Source organism: Micropterus dolomieu, linkage group LG14 (genome assembly GCF_021292245.1).
Source record: "Micropterus dolomieu isolate WLL.071019.BEF.003 ecotype Adirondacks linkage group LG14, ASM2129224v1, whole genome shotgun sequence".
Taxonomy (NCBI): Eukaryota; Metazoa; Chordata; class Actinopteri; order Centrarchiformes; family Centrarchidae; genus Micropterus; species Micropterus dolomieu.
Genome location: NC_060163.1, coordinates 7,804,064 through 7,828,703, shown reverse-complemented (window position 1 = coordinate 7,828,703; position 24,640 = coordinate 7,804,064). Strand labels below are relative to the sequence as shown.

Sequence of the window (24,640 nt, the reverse complement as noted above, 5' to 3'; positions counted from 1 at the left end):
CCAATTAAAAGTGTGATTAAAAACATAGGGAAGAGATATTAAGAAGCCTTGCTATATCCAGTACTTTCTCTTCAATTAATCATGGCCTAATGAGACACACACACAACCACTTAAAATCGAGCCCAACATAGCTGACAGACACCAAAACTATTGGAACAGCCAAGCCTGTATGGATGAGGAGTACAAAGATCCCTTTTGGATCAGTTAACCAATTAAGATAACACTGACTGCAGGGTTTGCAGAGACACGCGTTAAACTGGGTTTTCCTCTCAGAGTCCCAGCGATCAATTTGATTTCCACGTGACGATCATAAGACGGAGGCTGACATTTGAGCCTGCGAGACAGTTGAATGTTTACAGCATGCGTGCAGAAAAGCTTATGCCTTTCGAGTGTCTGACATTTAGGAACCGAAGCTACAATTCTTCACAGTTACAGCATCGGTTCTTAAATGTCAGACTGCTCGCAGACGCTGTTGAATGTTGAATGGGAGATGACGACGGGAAAGAGACAGGAAAGTGTTTTTACTGTGCTGAAAATATTTACTGATGTCATGCTTATTAAACTGTCAATATAAAGAGAGATACCTGCACTCAGCATCAGAAGAGAGTCAGGTAATGTAATGCACCTTTGAACATGAACAGGTTCATTGTGGGTAATTGTTTACCTCTTCCTGTTTTCAATTAGCTGCTTTGAATGGCTGCCAACCTTGTTATTTAATAAAAATGAACTAATTATTTTGTTAACATTCAGCAGCCATGACGTTTGAGATAGTTTGCTGGGCATTCCTCCTCCCTCCTCTTTGACAGAAGATAGCTGCCTCTCCATGTGCCCAGCTAACATATTCCGGATCAGTCTGACTTTACTTACTTACATCACTGAACGAACAAGAGACGGAGTTAATACCAAACCTCCTAAAAAAAAGAAAACCAGCTGAAATACCAGCCAGTGTTGGTGGAATAAGTAACTGTGATTGCTACTGTGATTTCTGTCAGCACTTTTATACCTGAGGGGAAAAATCCACCTCAAAAATAATGAATGGACACTAAATATTGATGTTCTCATCTAACTCTTGGCATATTTCAAAATGTTTAAAATGCTGAACAATTCTTTTAATGTTGATTTCTCAGAGGGACCTTAAGCACTTGCTTAAGTACTCAAGCTGGTGGCAGCCATGCAGAAAGCTGTGACCACTCAGCAACTATACAGCAGTGTCTCTAACCACTCTTCTAGCCTAGCAAACAGTCATGCAGTTTATACACTGCACGGTGTGTTGCTATTTGCGCAGCCAATAGCATTATATTTTACAGCGCAGGTTCTACTACATGATAATTATCAACTATCATATGGAATGCAGTCACATATAACTACATGATGTTGTACCTATATATGTTCAACCTCATGCATGGTCAATAGACAATCAACATTTCAGGATAATGGCAAAGCACATTGAACCCTGCACTCACGCACAATTGTCAAATACACATAATCTCCCTGATGATCACTTTACAAGAATCAGTAACACTTATACATTCAAGATCACAAGTCACTGTTTCACCATGCTGCAAGGAACAACAAGAAAGAAGAAGAAATCATAAAGAATACCTGTGATAAACAATGAAAATTACACACGCAATATTGGGCTGACTAAAGGTCCCTACTGTATATATAACCTCCCAGTGAGTGCAGCAATACTAAACCACAACCAAAGACACATTACCACCTGGCCTTTACAGCCACTTTTCATGTTTTTCATCCAGCATGCACTGTTGTGGACACAACAAGCTCCCACAGTCATACTGTATCAGTAACTCAACATATTAAAAAAAGAAAAACATTTTGCAGAAGTAGGTCTGCTATCTATCTGTGCCAAGCTGATCAGTAGAAGATTTAAAAATAAATAATCTTTTTGAGATTTTGTTTAAATATGTAATAATCTTAATATATGATTCACCTTGCTATGAGCATCAGCTAATAGGGCAGGAACAGGAGTCAGTATCTTTTAAATATTATGCAAAAAAGCCATAAATAAGACGTTGTTCCAAACATACTGTATATTTCCGTTTCCATCAGTCTCAAAGCTGCTCAAGCGCTCCACTAAGCCTAGTTAAAAATCTCCAGCATTTCCAGTTACCTTGGAGATGTTGTTTCTTCAGTCTGTCCGGCTTGCAGCAGACAGGGCCCATGTCTGAGTGAGCGGCGCAGGCTGGAACTGGGACTGGCTCTGGTCTAAAGCTGCAGCATGAAGCGGCTTCTCCGCCACAACTAAGTCCGCCTGGAAGCAGATCAGTACGCAGGTAGCACTGCCTGCCAGAACCTGCCAGTGAGGCATGCTCGATGCCAGTGCTAACAAAATCTGTCAAACGAGTCCCACTTCTTGCCCTTCACTCATTTACTCTGTCCATTCATTCACTCTTTTTCTTCCTGTTTCTTTCATTCAGCAGTGTGGGCAGCAGGTTCGTTTCCTCAGCCCCCCTGGGGAGAAGCAAATCCCTGAGGAGGAGTGTAACAAGGCTCTCTCTCTCTCTGTTCTCCTCTCTCTCTCTCTGAGTGTGTCTGTGCAATAGCAGGGAGATGGGCTGTCCTTCAGTCTTTGCCAAACAAACTTGTCTACACACACACAGCAGGAAAACACACAGGACCAATCAATCTTTGTGAGACACAAGGTGTACAGACTTTGGATGTCTTGTCAGATTGTTTGAAAGTAACAATCTGTGCAAAATCAGTTATGCCACTTTCTATTACTGTGACCAGTTTGTGAAAACGTTTCCATTTGCTGTTCTAAATATATTTGACAAGGTAAAACACTGTGGTCCACAGCAAGTGTGTGTGACTCTGTCTATTTCTTGAAAATGCCACTTAATCTAATGGAGTACAAGCATCTTTGATGTGTGTTTCAATGCAACTGCATATTCTTAATTTTCCGTTTACTGAAAAGCTTTTTTCTTTAAAAGACAAAATGAGACATGGTAACAACACATGAGACATGGTTAAAGACAAGTGTACTGTATCTAAACTGATAAACAAGCACAGACATACCTTTCTAAATATTAACCGAGCAAGAGCTGGCGGTTGTAATTGGTTCTTATTAAGTAACCTACAATGAGAATATACTACAGACCGCAGTTACTCTTAGCAAATTTAATGACTCAAAATGTACTACAGGTTGTGGCAGACAAACAAAATGCTGCATGTTCCACCTATAAATATTGTATCAATTCAAGGTTCAAGAAAAGCCATGACAGCCAAGCCTTCTCTGTTGGACTGACAGGTAATCTCAGGGAAGTTGCCTAACACTAAATTAAACATAGAAAAGCAAGCTCACATAATATAAAAATACATTAGGCATATCTTATTTAGTTACCTGTATTCTACATCATACTTTAAATCCCAAGAATATAACTGAGTTCAATATAAATGTGCTTTTGGTTTGGTTACTCACTAGCATCCTCAGTGGACATTCTTGGAATTTTTTGTATTTACAGTAGTTAAATTATCTTACCAACCCATACTTTGAGTGTAAGGTTGCTACCTGTGGGTGGTTAAAGCATGACTGTGCTAAAACATATTTAGTCATTTAGTCTAATATTAGCCACCAGTGGAAACCAGATTCTTCACCTACAGTTACAAAACTGAGTTCAGAAAGTAGTGCAGCTACAAGACAAGCTGCGTTTTGGAAAAGGGATGATTTTTATGTGGCTTGACCATAAAACCTCCCTACTTCAACTACGTTATCACACCACCATCATTGTTCCCACGGACAGTGTCTAGAAAGGCATTTCGTGAATAAGGGATTTGATAACTGAAGTGTAATCCTTTGTGTGTTTGTGCATGCATGGACGGGGTGCAAGTGTGTGTCCAGTCCACAATAATGACCTGAAGCTGTCACATTTGCACAGGCACGTTTTGTAAGTGTGTGGTGTTTTCTAGATGGTTTAATTGCTTCAACACTGCCACAACAGAGGGCTTATAGCCCCGAGCCAGCTGTTAAATACAAAGAATATTTAAAAATATCCACTTATTTGCCCATTTCCTTCATGCCTATAGGGCTTTGAGACAAGCTCACTTCAGACTAAAGCACATGACTGTTCAATCGGCTTTGTTTGGGTGCACTGCTCGCTCTGTCTGGAGCTCATACAGATAAAAAAAAAACATGGTGGGAATCCAATTTTTAATTGCATGCATGCTTAACTACTGCTGTTATTTCAATCAAATGCCAAGAGGAAATTACAAGGAGTAGCGGGTGGAGTCTCTTGCCCTTCCACTGAGTTAAGATTCAGGAAAGAACAGACAGCCAGGATAACTGTATTGTGTTGAACGTGTCGATGCAGGATGAATGTACACATGGTTCAACATCATGTGGCTGCTATCTGTCTTGTATCTACCTTTTCCAACTGGGCTGGGTATACTCCATATCTCCACAATAAACATGACCAATGCATTTACCCGGCGGCTGGACACACACACACACACACACACACACACACACACACACACACACAGTCTAACAGCCCATCAGTCAATGACATGACCCAGATTACCAGCCAAGGTCCCTGGGCTCCCTTGAAGGACAAGGCTACTATTACATAGGACAAAAGAGTGCTGAAAGTGAGAGAAACCCAGCAGCTCTGACCTCCAATCGAGGCTTTATCAGTCTGTTATCAGTCTTGCCTCTTAGATGTGTGGTTTTCTTCCATTTGTATGGTAGCAAAAGCCAAGCTACCACTGCTCATGACACCCTGTTGCACACATATACGGTGTGCTACACGCAAAATGGTAAGCCTTTCTAGTGGCTCAAATTGGTTTCTCAGACCTTCTGGCAAGAAATTACAGCTTAACCTAATGTGATGGTCAAAATAGCATTATTTTGGCAAAAAAAATTCCCAAAGTGTCTTGCCCAGGAACACTTTGGCATGTGGGATCAAATTGCCAACCCTCATATACAAAGACTCATCAAAGAACATGTAAGAAACACTCTTCTCCCCTATCAATGATGGCTGAGACGTCGCCGAATCAGTTTTTTCAGTGGTTAACAGTAGTGTTTACTTAATTTGTGTTGTGGTGTTTACACCTTTAAGGAGTGAACAGAAGCATAAAAAAGTGGAAGGAATATGTGTAATAGATAATCAGTGCTTATTGAGCTCATTGTTGGTACTGTAACTCATACAGACTGATCTGGATCATACTAAAGTACAATCAGACTCTTACTGTTGATCCTAACTAATAAACTTCCCACTCTAGAGCTCTAAGTATATTTATCTGAAACACATCTCTCTCCATGTCAAGCATATGTGCTGGCCTCTTCCGACCTTCCTCCTCCTCTTCGTCCTACCTGTCTCTTTGCAACCCCCGCCCCAATTTCCACGACTGCTTTCCTCACTCACACTCATTGCGGTTCTCACCGCTCTGCTATGTTAACTGGCCATAAACAAAACACACAAGAGACTCATGAGCCTGTCGGCCATTCTAAACACAAGGAGAAACCTCCAAGCAAACACTTGCAGAATGACAGAGTGATACAGGGAGCCAGAGGGATGGACCCTACTGAGCTCAGCTGCCTTCTTGCAGTTTCCGTTGTAGGACTTGATTTTAAGCTTAAACTTATACTTATGTCGCTGGTGAATAGTGGTGTCAGGGTAAAACACCACATCTACACACATACTGACACACTTCAAGACACATGAAAGTAGGTGTTGTATTAGTAAAGTAAAAACTCGAAAAGCTATTTGAGGTTAATCTAACCATACCCTTTGTATGGGTTCAACAACATGTGGAGCATGACGGGCTCACTAACACTCCTGAGATCTGTGGCCACAGAGCAGCTTGAGATGATGGAAGAGGCCATTTTATTTTCTATTTATTTTCTGGTGCTTCTTTTATTGGAGCTAGAAATTTAATACCGGCACCTCACATGTCAGCAGCTCTGAGGTCATGTCCCGTGAGATAATGAGATCGACCACTACAGCAACTAATCCTTGGCTAACAGTGCTCTCTGCTGTCTGGATACAGGATAGCAGCCAGAGAACAAAGGTAATTAGAAACAGAGATCAGTGTTGGATAAGGCAAAAAATATCTGTTTGATTACAGAACATGATCACAAATCAGAAAACACATGATGTATAATATTTCTCATTGCTAGTATGATTTTAATATTTGCTTTTGTGTGTTTTTAGACACTTCTAGTGAATAAATATTGCACTTCACAAAGTGCTTCTTTAAGTATGCCTCAGTTAAGAGGCACACTGTGGGAAAAGGCCTCCTATAACAGCTAAAGTACCCCACCATACAGCACTTGTCCTGTTTTTGGATCAAATATGGTGTCACCCATATCCATTATTAGGCCCACCCCGGCCAGTTTAGGAACAGATTGACCTTAAACCACATGACCATTTACCAAAAAACATACATTTGTGATTAAACACCACTGGCTGATATGTATTTATATAAACATTTATTCATTTAGCTGACGCTTTTATCCAAAGCAACTTACAATTGCTATACATGTCAGAGGTCGCACACCTCTGGAGCAACTAGGGGTTAAGTGTCTTGCTCAGGGACACAATGGTGGATGTGTGGGAATCAAACCCAGGTCTCCCACACCAAAGGCAAGCATCTTATCTATGCGCCATCACCACCCCTACAGTATGACTGATTGACTTTTACATTTTTTAACTTCTACTAACTAAATGTTCTTTCATACTCATGAAACCTTAGTTACTGTACACATTATAGATTTGGGTTACTTCAGTTAATGATACTAATCTATGTTGCTTATAAGACTGTGGTAGGATTTGTGTTTTACTAGGAGTAATCCCAAAATGTTGGTTGGACGTGTTGACAGAATGAAGTTTATATTACAGACACTCATTATTCCATTTTCATTTGTAGCACTGAACTCTTATATTATTAATTTAATTTATGTGTGTAATGGTATTGCATTCCCCCTTTGTTCAGAGCAGACTATTTTGGTCCCTACCTGCTGTGTTTCTGGGTGGGGGGCAGAGAAGTGTGTTACAAGCTGTCAGAATATAGTGAAATGTGCTACTCTTGGTGTTGATTAAAGAAGATTATTCAAGAAGAAATTGTAGCCGCTTATATGCTCAAAGGACAGGAGAACACTACCAATCCAGAAAGTACGGTTACACACATATTTACATGTTCTTTGTAATGTCATATATGATGACCATTGATCTCCCAACCATACTAGGATACATTTGATTTAACTCACATTTGATCTGTATTTATAAACACCACTTCCACATTGATGTTTCACATCAGACATGGAAGCTATCAAGTTCACGTGCCGGATTGTTCATAATCGTAGCAACGTGTACACTTGAAACATATGCTATAATGAAAGATGAAGAGGAGGAACAGGAAAACTGTAATGCATACAATAACAACTAGACAATATCTAATCCATCTAATATCTAATACTAACTGGATTTTACAAGTGCACCACCAACATCAAAGTAAATAAAAAGTACTGAAATGTTCACTGTAGCCAGTCATGTGATTTGTGCGTGTTTTGAGATAGAAGTGCAGTTGAACCAGGGGTAAGTGAAGGTGGTAGAGGAGGAGGAGGAGGAACGGGAGGAGCTAGTGGATCTCTCACCTGGTACAATCTCAAAAAGGTGTCTTCCTGGTTCGTCCGGATTAGCTGTGAGCTCGTTGACCTGGCATCCCTGCAGAGGTATACAGCCCTGAAACAGAGAGAGAGGCGTTCAAATATTGAATATTGGGCTGAAATAGATGTAATTGTGTCCTTCCTTCTTTCCACTCCTTCCCTGTCCTCTTAATCTATGTTCCTGGCTCTTCTTTTGCTTCTTCATGACATCATCTGTTCATCCTTTGTCTCTTCTTACATTGTTCTCGGGCTGAACAACCTTTTTACATGAAAACGACAGTTTTAAAGTGTGCAATGTCCTGTGCCATGTTGGATTTCACATGTATTGACTTTAAAATAGCAGACATTTCTTTATCGGAATAAATCATGTTTTTGGTTCATTTATAGCCACCTGATGTTATTTTCCCAGCTTTCGTACCACCCTGTGAGTTTGTGCGTTCAACATAGTAATCTGTATTAAGTTTTATGAGCTGTTCCGAAAGATCTCCATGTATGGTGGCAATGAGTAGTATGCGGCTAGATACGTTTGTAGATAAAGTAACCTTGTTTAATACCATGTATACCATAAATGCAGACCTCTAGTTTAATTATTGGAAAATAATTAAAATTTAAATCATAATTGCAATATTGGCCAGAAAAATCCAATTAGATATTGCCAATCTGCCTTCCTTCTCACTTAGTGTCTTCTGGCCTTTCTTCCTTCCAGTCCTCCGCTTGCCCTTGTTCCTTCCTTCCAATGGCTCCACTTTTAACCCGTCTAAAATGTTAAGCAGCTACTCCTGTGATTGAACAGGGACCCACACAGATTATCAGAATACATTATCCCGATCAATACCCATTTAGACCCAACTGAGGCCAAGAGAGCTGTGAAGAGATGCCAGCATCTGTGGGTCGGCCCCGTTAATCTGCACACTGGCATCCTACATCACACGGGGAGAGGAGTCCGCCAAATTGCCTCAGCCAGAGGGCCGGGCTGTCGCCAACATTAGTCGCCTTGGTAACAAATGGAAGGGGTGGGAGCTGTGGATGGATGGAGTACAGGGGCAGGGCAGGAACTGTTGGGGGGTGTACTCCCAAGGGAGCTATGTGCTCGGAATAACAGGAGTAGCTGGCCAGGGATGAATGAATAAGAAGAGGTAACACGTAATGCAAGAACACAAATCACACAGTCAAGGAGTGTAAACCGAAAATGCAGCACAGACACCACAGATTGTCCTTTCTTACCTCTTAGCTTGGCAGAAGAATAACTTTGAAGTAGAGCTCATGTTTTGTTGCTATCAATATGAAACTGTGCAGGCATAAGCCTTCAACTAGCCACAAACAGATGTGGACACGCCCAGTTTAACCTGGTTTGCACATAAATGCCAATCACGGTCCTGGACCAGAACACCAGCCTGGCCTCTGAAGACTCGTTCTCACTTTCATCTCACCTTGGCAACGTCCTCCACCAGTGCCAAAGCACACAAACATCACACACTGTCCATTGATTGGTACCATGTGCGTAGGTCTTAAATTGAGGCACATAAACACCTCAGACTCCTCTTGTTTAACACGTGCAATGAAGCTCTGACCGAGTCTTGCAACAGCTGCCTCCTCACATATAAACCCGGGCTGAGACTGGATCCCGGGTCAAAGATGCTGCAGTAAATCATTGACAAAACCTGACCACATCAGACTCAATGCTCAGAAGCACTATCCTGTGAGAACGTTAATGTCCATCACCAGCCGTTCAATCCCACAGAACTTTATTTGTTCTGTGGGATTGAATTGTAGTCCATAATCATAAGCATTATACAAGTCTGGGACCTAGTTGGAAATGTTTTCCCTTGGACTGAATGTACTTTGTAGATCCATCAATAAAAACATTTCCATTTGAAATTTTCGTGTAGCAATATTCAGCCCAAGACACCAAGTCTTACAACAAATTTAAACCTGCATTAATTAATATTTTCATATTAAACATGGATTAAATGATATGTGTAATGTGAAAAGGGTCGCTCACGGTGATGAACCCAAAGTGAAATTTAACCAACTCTACAGTCCCCCTCAGCTATGTTTTGCTCCTTTTTGAGGTCATTTAATTGCAGCTGACAACTCATTTTGCATTCAGTTCACTAATGATCCCCTCCTCCTCCACCACCACCACCCATGGATTTGTCTTGGAGCAACAGAAATCTATTGTCCAATAAGTGAAGTTCATTTGTTCTCTGGTGGATTTTTATCCCCTCATGATGAAAAGGAAAAGAAAACCTGTATAGATTCAGTGTCAGTATTGCCTTCCTTTCCACCAATTATCACGTCTTTTTATCTTGGTAGGGGGGATGGTCCGCAATTTGCCTACACCCCGCCCCCCCCCATCAAAAAAACCCCATCATTCCCAGTGTTGGATTTCCTATCGATTAGAAGATGAGAGGGAGAAAAAAAAAGGGCCTGAGTGACACACTTTCTAACACATCCTGCTCATTGAGTTGGTGGATATGTGTGTGTGTGAGTGTGCATTCCTCTGAGTGAATATGTGTGGGCGTGTATGCATCAGGCCACGTGTGCGACTTGAATCTACTGGGAGTTTCCAATCAATGTAGGCTGGATGGGTATTGGCAAGCTCTGATTAAAGACAGTCTGTCAAAGCCTTCAGTCGTGAGCTGCGCACCCAGAGTGAAGCCTGAAGAAATCAATAAAAGTGTTGAGATTTAAGCCAGGAATGAAAAGAGATGATTATTATGCCTTTTGTTGTTGGATTACATCATCTCCTCATGTTACAATAAATGGAAGCCTGTCAGCTATGTTGACTGTCCATCCCAGCATTGTTTATAGGACTGCGTGTGTGTGGGTGTGTGAGGTCTGTCCAGACCAGCTACCGCGCTGTTTGTGAACTCTTCAGTGATGGGATAATTATAATGGGAAAATGTGAGTCAGCACCTGGCCACAATAGAATTCCCTTGTCAAAGAAGCAATTGGATCAATTAAAGGTTTACTCTGTAAATATTTTTATGATGGTGCACTAATGGAGGAAGAAACCAGGCGTCACATGCGGCTCTGCTGTTTGTACTAATGCACTAAAATGTCCTGTTTGTGCGGTGAGTCACCATTGCCATGTTGGTAGAGTTTACTTAAAGAACAATACTGGTATTATTTGTAGTTAGTCTGTTTGCTCTAAGCCATTTTCATCCCGGATCATTTTGCAATGCACGCCATCTTTAATTTAGATTTTCAAATGCTATTCAATGGAGGCCCTGATATCAACAGCTATTGTACATGGAGAACTGCTGATGTAGGAAATGGAATTTGGGCTCTTCCATTGACTGTTATGTAAGTGTGACTTTTCTAGACTTCACAATATTTGTTTCTTACTTAAGATAATATTTAGTCTGTTAAAATTGTACCATTGCTGTCACGTTTGTTATATTGTGCTGCTTGTGGTCATGACTTACACTCGAGTTAACATCATTAAGCAATTACTAACACTTGTGATAAGTCAGAATGTCTGCTGTGCTAAAGGCCTATTAGTGGAAACCTGCTGACTTTACCCAAAATGTACAGCAAATCATTTTCATCTTCGCAAAAGTGACACAGAGAATTAATTTAAAGTATGCAACAGAGCTGTCTGGGGGTGAGACTATAAAAAGTAATTTACTAAAGATACTTAAATCTGTTATTTATGAGACAGTATTTCTAAAACATTACATTATCTAAGTATTACATCTCCTGCATATTTTGAGAGCAGTGTTTAAATAAACCAGCTAACGGTGGTAAATCTGTACTCCACCAATTTAGCATTGCACTATAACATTGTTGGACTCCTAAAGGCCAGTACAACAAAGCATAGCTCCACATCTCCACATCCCCAGATTTTCTTTATTTCCAGGTTTCTAAACTCATGTGATCATGTGAGGCAATTGATGCCACATGCAGTAACACCCTCTTAAAACCTGTAAACAGACTTGGAAGTGTAAAATCAGTGGAGTTCACTTTTAACTGCAGTTATGGACGCTACAAAACAGGAAAATATTTGGGAGAAGACAATTAACAGTGAAATAATGCTATCACAAAATGGGATGTATTTGGCAGATGTCTGTTGTCCACAAATACACCAGGAGAAATCTGTGGCTCAGCGTCATGCTTGAGGGCACTTTGACAAGCTAGCCACCAATTCCTGTGATTAATGGCCAACCTGATGAGCTACAGCCAACGTTCTCACATTCTCCTTTTGATAGATGATAATTTATCTTCTTTCTTCTTTCAACAAACATAGCTGCTAATGATGCCTCAAATATGTGTTTTTAGTGTTGTCAACCTGGAAAAATCCTCCGGAGAGAGGGAACTCGTGATGTATTTATGTAAAAGTGACTCAGCTTGGGTTGATTTTCACCGTCATGTTGGCTGAAGTGTTACCTGTGGTTTGGTTTCTTCCTCGTCTTTGTAGAAGAAGAGCTGGTCTGAGCGCAGCACAAACCAGCGAAGCTGCCAGTTCTTCATGATACTGCGCTGCTTCTTCAGCCAACCAGCCTTCAGTGCCCCCTCCTGGAGGCTGGGGGAGGCCGGACGGCACGGGCCCCGCGACACTTCGCCCATCACCATGCTCTTGGACCTGGCTGCAAACACATATAAAACATTTTATTTATATTGCATATACACAAGCAGGCACACAGTGTGGGGTCGGGTGGGTGAAAGAGAATTTACTACATTCCCTCCATTTCATTGGCTCGTGTCTTTTCATTTTTTTCCCAACAGAAGCTTGTCTTATCCCTCATTCTGTACGCTGTATGCACACACATGATCCGCCAGGCTCTTCATTCACAAACGCGCACAACCTTCTGCCCCAGGCTGCACCTCTTCTTTAGAGGAAGGGGGAGTGGGACTGCAGAGAGGCAGCAGGCACAAATAATAACAGAAAGCAGATGAAATAGAGACTGCGGAGGGGTGTGGGGGTGGGGAGTGAGTACACACACACACACACAGCCTCAGGTGACAGGGATCCCCCCCCTTCCGTTTCAGAGGTCTTTGGAAGAGACTTATTGTGGGTTGCCACAACCCAACAGAATAGCAGAGGCTTTTGAGTGGAGATAATAGGACCTCATGGGACTGACTGGCTGGCTGCCTGAATCATTCGCGACAAACGTGTGTAACCTGAGCTCAGTCAAGGACAGATTTAAAGGCATAGGATGGCAACATTTGTATGACATCAGCTGTGGGGGGAGAAAAATAGATGCAAGTGTGACGTGTTTCATTTGAAATGAAATGATTCATAATATTACATCAGCATTACACTGACAGCATGACAGTAAGCATGATGTGTGTAAACATAAGACCATTGGCAAGTATCATGTTGACTCTGGTGTGGTATTTTCTATTACCAGGAGATATCTCCCTACAAGAAATACAAGCATGTGTCATCAGTTGAGGATAAATTATGTTACACAGTTAAAATCTGGCTGAAGATTTCAGGGTCTTACACAGATGAGAAAAACCCACAGAGCCACACAGCTAGCACGAGGGCTATATTCTGCTCAGGCAAACAAGGCAATGCTATTTGATGATCATGTATAATTTATAGAAATCAATTGTGCAGACATCCTCCCTGCTGGTGTTCTTCTTGTGCCATACACACACACACAGACACACACACACACACACACACACACACACACAGAAATGATCAATGTTCATACGGTGCAGAGGGAAGAAGGGCATGGATGAATGAGGAGGGGGGAAGAAAATCAATGTTTATTCTTTTTTATTGTCTCATCTCTCTCTTTCCAGCATACATATAGCTTAAAGGACAGGGCTCACGTCACTTTGATTTCGCATCACAGCCTTTCCTGGCAGTCCGTAAAGCCTGTTGAGATGTGTTGAATGACTGATGGACTGATTATTTCTTAAAGAAAAGGTGTAGATTTTTAATTTTTTATGTAACCTACATGTTTATCCAAAGCATTTTTTTGTGTGTGGGATTTTCATACGTGAAACGTTTATTTAACTGTGCCTTTTGACTTATGAAAATAAGTTTTCACGTGTGAAATAAATATCACAGTGAACATTTCAATACTTCAAGTGAAAATGGTCACCTGGTTTGTCGTGAAATGAATGGCGATGAAACACATAACACATACTCAAAATGTGTCTTTTCACACCTGTATTTTATTCCTTGGTCCCAGGCTGATATTGGGTTTTCATCTGACTGTGTCAATGTGAACTCTGTTAACTGCTCACATCAGAAATCAAAGGTTATTAAATAAACCTACAATTACAGTGTCTGCTTTAATGACCCTGCTACTTAGGGCCATCTTGTCATATGTTTAAAACCTGCAACATGGTAGAAGTTGGTTGGCTGAGTGGCATATGCTAAAGCTCTGTTAATAAAACCAAACACGACAAACCTACCGCTTTTAAGCTCCCTTTTATTGTTACCCTCTCATGCTCTCTTTCTCTTCAGCCATTTTTCCAGCTGTGTATTTTCACCCCCCCATCTCCCTCCATGTTTCTTACTTTGACTCGCTCTAATTCATCTCTCCCTCCTTACGTTCAGCACCGCTGGTCCTGTTGAATCAAAGCTCTGTTAATACAGAGAGCACGTTACACACACACACACACACACACACACACACACACACACACACACACACACACACACACAGACACACACACACACACACACAAAAGAGGATCCTTGTTCTCAGTACTGGCAGGCACCTCATTTAAACAGTCTTGGATTAGATGCATATTTTCATTAGCTATTCTTAAAATATAACTATTTCCATTGTCATTGAGAGTCACTTTAAGCATTGCAAAGCTGTCTTATTTGCTTTTTGCAATTGGATAATGCTTTACAGTTGTTTATTTCAGCTTACAGTATGTTTAAATAAAAACAGCATCAAACTTCGACATGTAAAATTTTCAAGGTACGAGTCACTCATGTTTATTTCTTCTCTCCTGCCTCCAATCAACGGCTACGATCACATCACGAGTATTACTAACTTTAACACTCCAATCAAATCACATCATATACTGTATCATGCTCAGACAGTGTATGTCTTTCACTAGAAAACCCTAGTCTCTTTACCTTCTGTCAAGATACTATTCTTGGCTTCCCAACTCCTGTGTCTGTCAAGCAGCTCCTTCATAAATTTAGAATTAGTTTAAAGATTGTACTTGTGTGATCACCATCAATATCTAAGTCCTACCACCCTGTTTCTCCCCAGTTTGAGAACACCCACCAGGTACAGATTAATTGGTTAACTTCATGGATGCAAAGTGTCCTATGTGCGATCAACAGAGAAACCCAGACTTGCTGTCTTACTCCTTCAATCAAATTGCCAGCTAAAAATAGCCCTCGCTGCCATGTCCTCCTTCATCCCTCTATTTTTCCTCACCACGTCCATCATGTCTTACCATTACCCTGCCAGTGTTCGCATAAAAGAGCACCACTGTTTAACACATCAGCTGTCTGGATCACAGGAGTGGAACATACACTGGCTGATGATTCACGCCTGAGTCACAACAACTGATTTTTGAGTGTGCGCGCGCCAAGCACGACTACCCACTGCGCCAATTTGGACCTTCTGCTCAGAGTGATTCAGAACTTCCTTGGCTTGGGTGGGGCTGCTCTGTGGTCTATTGGACTATCAACTACAATTCTAAAAAGAGTTTTCTCACTCAAACAGAGTGTAATTGTGGATCGTTCATTTACAGTGGACAGTAATTAGTACGAGACACATAACCCACGAGACGAGATTGAGATTCGAGATTCAAGATTGGGTTTACGAGACGAGACAAGATTTTAACACTATTTTTAAGAAATCTTTAGTGCTGAATTATATGAAAATATAAAGAGAAACACAAAATTCAGGAGGCAGGTGACAATTCAAAATCTATAACATAACTGTAACAGAATATAAGTCAGTGCAGCTCTCAGTCATTCTGTGTTGCTGTCAGATCTGTTTCTCCTGTAGATCAACTTTTCTCATGTAATATCATCACTGCTGATTCATGATTTAGTCTTCCCTCCTCTTTGTGTTTTTGTTTGGGGAAGTTACCCTTTAAATGTGACTGTGGCACCTTTTCACCATAATTTTAATTTAGTTATAAACTCCTGGACTTTAGCTCCTGTGTTTCAGCAGCTTTTCATCTCATGTTCAAAACTTTCTGCACATTCAGAATCTCTCCCACATAGGCTATCTTTGTTCTCTGACATGTCCAGAGAAAAGTCATAATATTACCAGACTAACGTCATCATTTAATGAGAAGTCTTCCTGCCCGATACTCTGCTTTGCATTACATTTTTGATCCGCTGGTAGTAATGTTATCCCATTCAGACTGTTTGACCGACACAGTTTGGGACTGCATGTTGCATGTGAAACCGAAAGCAACTGAAACACTTCTGATCAGGCAGAAATCTCACCACAAATCCACACATGTTAACTTCAGCAGCTCTGACAAACTGCAGCTCACAGTCCCAAACAGAGCAAGGCTGCGCTTCAGTTTTTAGATGTTTATCTTGCAAAACTCTACCGGTTAGGTTACCGCTCATCACAGCTGTCTGGACTCGAGCGGTGTGGTTTATTACTATCAGGGCATCAGCTGGGCGGAGTTGATTAGCTCTGTGAGTCTATTTTATCAGTTATACATTTGTATTTCACTGCGTGAGTAAATGAATGTGTGGCTTTACAGCGTGTGAAAAGTGTCATTTGCGTGAATCTTGCGAGACAGCTTTTTAACTAACGAGAATTCTCGTCACAATTTAATCTTGCGAGATCTTGTGACATGACTAGTAGTTGGAGAAGGGCTAAGTCAAATAATAGGGATTCAACATCATGCCCGACTCTATGCACAGATGTACAGTATGGCCACATTTTTTTTTACCATGACGTGAACCCCAACGGTAAATGGTAATTTATGTAAATTCGTCCATGTGTCATGTTATTTCAAGGTCAGTGATGATCAATTCAGGGTACGGAACTGAATATCCAGGTACCAGATGGATTGGTGACTCATTCAGTCATGAGCTCATACATTAATGTGTGTGTGTGTTGGTGGGAAGGGGGTTGTGCTAAGCAGACTGTAGCCTATACTGATGACCGTTTTTATAAAACTATGTAACCTACATGTTACAGCCAAAGCTGAACTAACAGAGAAACAGATTTCAGGCCCAGACACCCAGCATTTAAAACGGCAACATTTTTGAAAGGAATTATAGGTAATCAGTAGAATTGCTTATAAGGGCGAAGTAAATCTGTAAATTTTTCACATGGAGTTAAACTTTGGTGAACTTTATTTATCGATGGTGAGCCATCTTCACAGTGCTGACCTTTGAGGGAACAAGGAGCCGGAGAGTCCAAAATGGAGGAAGCTATCAAAGCTTGCTACACAACTCGGACTGATTTAATCTCCTCTGCCTGAGCATAAAGTGCTCCACAAAAGAGGCATGTTTTTTAGACAGTTATGATACAGGAGTCGGTGGTACTAATATATATTTTAAATAAACTGATAAAATGTAATGTCCCATTAGAGACTGGGCTAAAGAGCTGGCTGAGCACAGTTCAATTAAAGTGCTCTCCCCCACCACCCTGACCTCCACATCGTTACTGTCCGCCTCGCTCCATAAGAGAACAAAACTTCCTGCATTGTCACTGAATGAGGGCACTGGATGTAAATAGTGAGCAGAGGAATCATCCAATATGCGTAATTCCTAGAGATACTTGGCTGTGGAAAGATTTTTTCTGTTGAATTTGAACTTCTCAATTCTATTCACGCCCACTGTCTTCAGGTGGAGGATGAAACATCAAAGACAAATATCTCAAAACCTTGGCAAATAGAGCCAACACTATCAGCATTTGTCTTTGGTGGGTGTCCTGTCACAGTAATTGACAAATCAAATGAGAAATGCAAATAAAGCACTCTGTCCATAAACAGTTGGGACTCTATTACATCTAAGTACAAATGTTACAATGTGAACAAATGCTTGTCTGCAGACTGAAAGATCAAAACACAAGTGGTACAGTGTAGCACATGAAGGGACACTTTGATGCCACATTCACACACGCACACACACTCTAGGCCCCTATGGTGTCACTTAATGCAGTTTGCAGTGGTATATTTATCATCGGCAGGAAATGGATACATCATAGAGGAGCCCATCCATTAGCATGTACTCCCCAATAGCTAGACATACTACACTGATGGCTAAATCACATACACACACGCGCATACACACAAGAACACGCGCAGGCATGTTGGAGGAATTCAATTTCATTAATCTGCTTGTTGTGTAGTGATTTATGGCTCGTGGTAAATGACAAAGAGAGATACAGGTGCATCAGTGCGTAACTTCCAGTTAGCCTATCGCTGCTGATTAATGTGTGTGTGTGTGCACGTGTGGCAGCCTTCCCTGACAAGCTGGAGGTGTGGCCAGTACTATAAAGCCCATATGTGAAAGCTGCAGTGGAGCAGAACTGATCTGCAGCAGCGGGTGTGTGTGCGTATCTGTGCATTTCTGCGCATGTGATCATCTCCACATGCTCATTACCCGAGTGTGTCAGTATATGAATTTTTTATCTATGCAGCATGCTCTTGCTCACAGTCGTGATGGTGTTCATTCATATGCCTCGAAAAGGCAGGATGTCAGAGTGTTGCTACACTGCAGGACTTTGATCATAAAAACCATGGTAACGCAGATAAAAAAGACACAGCAAGAGAATGAAGCAGCTGATATGTGGGCAATTAAAGCTGCTAGTAGATTCTTGGTGCCAGCCAAAGAAAAAATCACCCCATTGCAGCTATAATATGTCGTTCGTTGTAGCAGTTGCTGAAGCACAGCAGTCAGACTTTTCTTTTATGCAGCAGATATTGTTGATTCTAATAAATGTGGCCACCGGCATCCTAGATTGGTAGCAATATCGGCATTAAGTTTTTACTTGAGCATTTCCTATTAAGAGCTAAGAGTCGCTCTGAAAGAAGCCAAAGCACTGATTTAATTAGACCTCGGGGGGCAGATCCAAATAATCAGTTGGGTGAATAATGTTTAAGAAGACATTTTGGGAAATAAGCTTTTTTGCCTTTTATTTGTTAAATGGGAAAATTTATTCTACTCTCACGTCTGTACATTGAATATGAGGCTAGAGCCAGCAGAGGATTAGCTTAGATTTGCACAAAGACAGCGCATAGGTGGAAACAGCTACCGAAAGGAAAAATCTTTTGCTCAGAATAGTTTTTTTTTAACTCTTGAGAAAGCACTTATATCTCAACTGTATCTTTTTTTTGAGATCACTTCAGTTTGAATTGTTGCTCCTAAGACATCCTTTGGAGAAAAGATGAGATAAGGAGAGATTGAGTTTTTGAGACTTGGGTAAGACAAATGGATACTGAATTGAGATTACAATAGGAGAAATGGAAGAGATCTCATTTATTGTATCTTTCTGAGTTCATCATAAGAAGGCAGTTAGGAGCAATGGGGAGATGTTAGTGAGCTTGATTGTATTGCATTACGGTCTATGATTGGAGAACCTCACTGGACCCTATCCAAAGAAAAATTAAAGTACAAGTTTTGCATGGAAAAAATAAACAAAATACAATGTGCCAATCAGGGAGCTTTAGAGGTGCCCCCAACTTCCAGTCTTTATGTTAAGCTAAGTTAACCGTCTCCTGGCTCTAGCTTCATATTTAGCGTACAGACAATCTTCTCATCTAACTCTTAATGCTAAGAAAGTATTTCCCAGAATATTGAAGAATTCTTTTAAGTGGAGCTCTTTGACTAAAGAGGCAAGAGAAGAGGAGGACAACTTAGTGAGACCTTGTTAACTTTGTGGTCTATTAATTGAATAGTCAATGCAATTTAGCCATTTTAGATTAGAAGAAGTTGTTAAATGACCTTCCAAAGTCAAACGTGCCAGCTTATATCTTGCTAGTTAGCTTGTCGACTGACCTTCTCGCATCATGAATGCAGCAGCCATGAATGATCAATAGAATATAAGTCAATCACGTTTATATTATTGATTCATATTTTGAGTGTCATCCTTGACATTCTAGCTTGCCAGTCAGATTTGTTCACTTGTTAGCGGGGTGTCGCCTTCTCAACCTACTTTAACCTCAGCTGACCCTGTACTACACTGCTACATCTGTCACATACCCGTTTATTCATGGGCTTCATGCAACAAATGTGATGCCGTCAGCGGCGGAGCGCTGATTTACAGAGGACATGCAGAGAATGCTTCTCACGCAGAATCACACAGTCGCTTTAATCTCTTCAATTTTCCACTGTCTTAACAGAAACGCAAGGACGAGTGGTATTTCCACCTCCTCAAATGTAACAAGACTGCTGCATTTTGCATTTTTATTAAGTTTTCTGTATTTGAGTCCTCCTTTCTCACTTCATGCTACTAGTGCTAAAACATCATGTTGGTTAAAATTACTTGATTTTGCCTAAACGGGATGTAATCAATTAAGATATAGTTGACAAGATGTACAGTGAATCACACTTTACTCCTCAGGCCAGTTGAATCTGTTCTGCTGTTTTAATATATGCGAACACAGATTTAATCCACTTTGCTGCCAATTTCATACACATCACTCTCCCATTCTTGGGAGCTATTCATTTCCTCTTAATCAGATCCAGCTGTATAATTGCAGTCATGGAGATTAGTGCCAAGGAAGGAAGGACACACACTGGTACACATGGACATATTAATACATCCACCCACGAAGACACACACACATACAGTACATGTAGTAGTGTGAGCACACACACATACACACACTCGGCAGCAGCAGCTGACGGCAGCGTGATAATGCTGAGCGTTACAGTGATGAAACTAGAGATGCTGCTTGCTCCTCTTAATAGAATTCACACTGGCAGCATCGGCCAGCTGTAGTAGAATGCTAATGTACGCGAGAGCTTCCCTGCGTGGGCAGACTCTCCGTTTCATTCAGTAATATGCGGCTGCAGCAGAAAAATAGATGGAGTGGAGAAAAAAGTGTTTCTATAGACATCTTCTTGAGTAAAATCTGAATTATAGGCAAAAAAAAGAACTTTTAAAAATGCAATGTATTTGTGAAAGTGTAGGAAAATGTCCAGATAAAGCTACTACATCACTAATACATCCTCTGATCTGATAAACTCCCATCATAGTCCCTGTCAGATATGACATAATATGTCACCACATAGTTTATAGATGAATAAGGGGCTAGTGCAGCTGGCAGGTATTGTAGATGTGAAGGCAGAGCAAAAAAAAACGTGTCCTACCTCTCCTGGTCTGTCTGATCTTTGGGCTTAGCATGGCTGTCATCGCTCATCCACACGCTCTCCTCTCGGCATGTTCATGAACATCCAAGCACCCCACCCCTGTCTTTCCCTCTGCCTTTCTGGGTCTTTGCCTCTCTCCTCTTCTTCTCCTTCTGACCTTCTGCAGTGCAGCCGGCAGCTAGGGGGTTGGGTGAACAGGGGAGGGGAGGAGAATGGAAAGAGATGAGGGTGGTGAAAGAGGAGGAGGAACTACCCCTTTTCTTTTCCTGCGCACACGCCCAGTGGCCTCCACCCGTCCCTGTTACATTATTCATAGCGGTACATCAGCCTAGGGTAGATGGATGACAAGGTTTTTGGGCAGGGTCTCTCACCGGCAGAGCACAGACCTGACCAGCTAACAGATGCCTGGTTTTAAGTGTCCTGTTCTGCACTGAGTGATTTTTAATAAGGATCTGCATGTTTGTAAAGGAGAAAAAAAAGAAGGAGGGGGGGGGTGGGTGTTCTGCATATAATTAAGCTGTAGAGGTCCTCAGCTTGTCTCCACTTCCTTTCCTTAATCACTCTTTTCTCTCCATCCTTCCTCTGCTTTCTCTCTTATTTTCTTCCTGCCTCCTTTGCTGCATCAACGTTTTAGCTCATTTAAAAAAATCTCTTCTCTTCCCTGTCCTTCCACCTCTCTCACCACAATTCCCTTCTAATTCTGCTACACATCCGTCAGTCTCTGCTCTCTTTTCTTTTCCCCTTAATTACTTTCCTTAACCATTTTTGTCTTTGCCACTCTTGGCTGTCTAAGAACGATGCTGTCTTCAATTCAAATCAGACGTGGGAAATTCCCAGCTGGTACAGTAGGTCGTAATTACATCCTCTAGGCATTCCAGTGGCACAACTCAAAAACACAGGGGAGAAAAAATACTATTCCCTATCGAACAGACAATGTCATGATGCCCCGAGCTACAGTGGCCTGCAATTAACACAATAAAGTGTGTAGGAGTGTGTCACTGGTGGCAAGGGAAATTTAAATTTAAGAGGAAAAATGTCACCAGTGTTCATTTTGGCACCTGATTTTGATTTAGTTGCACAACTGTGATTTGTTTTAGCCACATTTTAGGTTTTTGCTACTTTTGTGGAATTCGTGTAAGTAAATTTTTGGTCATTTTAAATGTGGATGTCTTCTGAGAATCCCAGGGCTCCAGCTGTCACCATGTTTGTTGTGCTTTTACCATGGTTACACGTGTTGTCTTTTGCAAAGCCTGATCGTTCACCAAAATATTGTTTACTGTGTGGGTTTAGCTTGGGAGGAGCAGCTAAGATATTGGTTAACATTAACCCAGTGATATTCCATTAGCGAACATTTACTTTGGTTGCCAGCCTACATGAATCCTGAACTCAAGATAGAAACACTGATGATAGCCAACAGATGATAGGATAGCAACGTTAACATTACATCCACAGCCATTGATCATGTTAATTAGTATTAGCTCGCCTTTTAAAATAAATGTTGGCATGCACTAGCTGTTGGCATGTGCTAGCTTTGACTGCGCTCCAGCTAGCCTCAACTAGCCTGAAGCTAATTTTCAGATTTTTTCGGACCCGAAATTGAAAAATCTATTATGATGCGCCAACATGTTAGTAACTGTGTTTTTTTATACCACATAAATAAGGCAGTAGCTAAATCAAAGCATAATGTTGAAAATAAGTTAACATAGATACAACAGCCTTGCTAAAAGATAACTAGCCTAGCTTCCTAAAGATGTCCTTTAGATTATCCAAACATCGAGTACACTGTCTAACTAATCTGACTAACAAGCCACTAAATCAAGGTTTTGCAACTTAAACAAATGTTACACACTTGACTTAAAACTTAAATACTTTCTTTCTCAACTTCTGTAGATACCGCTGTCTGCATATCTGCTCCCTTTTTCATTCCAAGAGTGAGTAAGATTAGCTAATGTTAATCAGGATCTATAGTGAATCCACACAAGGTTGTTGTATAAGACTGTACTAATTTGTTACCCGTCCATCTTTCACATTATTGTTTCATTTTTATTTGTTGGCAAAAATATAATAGCCTACATTTAGTCATAGTTCTTGTTTTTAGGTTGTCATCACATTTTTTGTCACATTTTTCATTGACAAAATTAACAGTCCAAATCCATGAATATTAAATTGTTCTTTAAAAAACGAGGGCCGGCCAGAAAATGTGAACTGTTATCACACCAGTACTGGTTTAGATGTTTACATGTCTTTATTGTAACAACCAAACACCACCTTTTAAGATAAAATAATATTTTGTATTTAACAGTAGAATCATATATATCACAAATAATTTCCAAAATGCAACACAGTAAAGTTTACTCAGAGTACATTTGAACTTTTATCTGAGTTTTTTTACACAAATAGTACTATACTTTTACTTGAGTAAAATTAATACTTAGAGTAAAAGTAACAGTACTGTGTACAGTACAGGCGGCTCAGGAGGTAGAGCGGGTTGGCTGTTAATTGGAAGGTTGGCGGTTCAATGCTGATTGCATGTTGAAGTGGGCAAGATGTTGCCCCTGGATGTGTGTGACTGGTGGATGTAGTGTAAAAAGCACTTTGAGTGATCGAAAAAGACTAGAAAGGCGCTATATATTGCTATACAAAGCATTTACTTGAGGATAGCCTAATAATAAGTTACTCTTTCCATCTCTGGCATCTGCTAGACTCAGATGATATTGAATGATAGGAATCTCAATGGCTAGCCAGCTGTCTGGATAACTGTACTTTCCTAGAATATAAGGCAATGCTGACAAATGTCAGTGTTAATGGCTGTAACACTATATCAATAGTGTGTTTACTTGCAGCTAAGTGTACGGTCTAAAATACAGTTAAAGCTTAGTAACTTCTAGCTCATTTGTAACTAAGGCTACATCCACACTACTACATCTTCTCTTGCTATGTTGTTTACTAAACACTGCTGACCCTGTTTTTGTTGAAAGACTTTAAAAACGATGAGGCGGACACTCACATTTGGCTTCCTGATTGGGTCATGCCGAATCCTACCCTGATTTGTCAGGCTCCTCTCACATGACCCCTCCCCGGGAAGAAAACGTACAACATAAGCCTGGACTAACAGTAGCGAATGCAAAATGGATAACGAATTACAAGCGTTACTGACCTTGATGTCTTTGCTTGCAGGTTTTACCGCCGAATCTTCTGCAACTGCGGAGTAGACAATCTGCGTCCTGTTTACATCGGCACATGCATGCCCAGTGTACATGAATGGTCATGTGTTATGTGTGAATGGTCTTGATGACATTTTCTGCGTTTTAGTACAGACGAGATGAAATCGGATATGAAGCTAAAATACTGTATTGAAGACGATCATTTTCGTTTTAAAACTCCATTTTAAAATGAAGACAGTCGTTTGAATGTGGCTAAATCAGCTGTTTTACATGATTACTTGGGGCAGAAGCTTTTTGGAGGTAAAGTCATAACTTAGGCAAGAGGCCAATATTCCATTGTCATGGTGACTGTGCACATTAGCTTTCTGGCCGGCACAAGCCATTTAGCACGTAGTAGGAAGTGCAATATTGAAATATATCAATAAATTAAGTCAAATTTCCATGCAGGATGATGGGGGAGGGGGTGGGGCTAGGGCTGCAAAATGGCTTGAGCTGGCCCTGCAACAACTATGTAGGTAGAAATATGTACTTGTCGCAGTCTGTCAGGTTAGAATCATATCTACAAACAATCTGGATATAAGACACATTTTAATGTGAGGTGTAAAGGGGGTCTCAGTC

At 40.9% G+C, this 24,640-nt stretch overlaps 1 protein-coding gene across 6 annotated transcripts in view; it reads right to left on the bottom strand.

Annotated features, from left to right (window-relative positions):
* Nucleotides 1–24,091, bottom strand: part of si:dkey-191m6.4 (rho GTPase-activating protein 22) — a 33,466-nt gene extending 9,375 nt beyond the window's left edge. For 2 of the 6 annotated variants that reach the window (XM_046068250.1, XM_046068255.1), the window contains exons 1-4: nt 22,708–22,804; nt 20,859–21,036; nt 12,017–12,216; nt 7,613–7,700 (exon numbers count right to left, since the gene is read on the bottom strand). In XM_046068250.1, coding sequence (XP_045924206.1) covers nt 7,613–7,700; nt 12,017–12,216; nt 20,859–20,901 — 331 coding nt within the window. In that variant the 5' untranslated portion in view covers nt 20,902–21,036; nt 22,708–22,804. Of the gene's footprint in view, nt 1–2,131; nt 2,389–7,612; nt 7,701–12,016; nt 12,217–20,858; nt 21,226–22,707; nt 22,805–24,015 lie in introns of those variants that run through there. The other 4 variants (XM_046068251.1, XM_046068253.1, XM_046068252.1 and 1 more) reach the window with 4 other exon arrangements.
* Nucleotides 24,092–24,640: the final 549 nt, after the last annotated feature.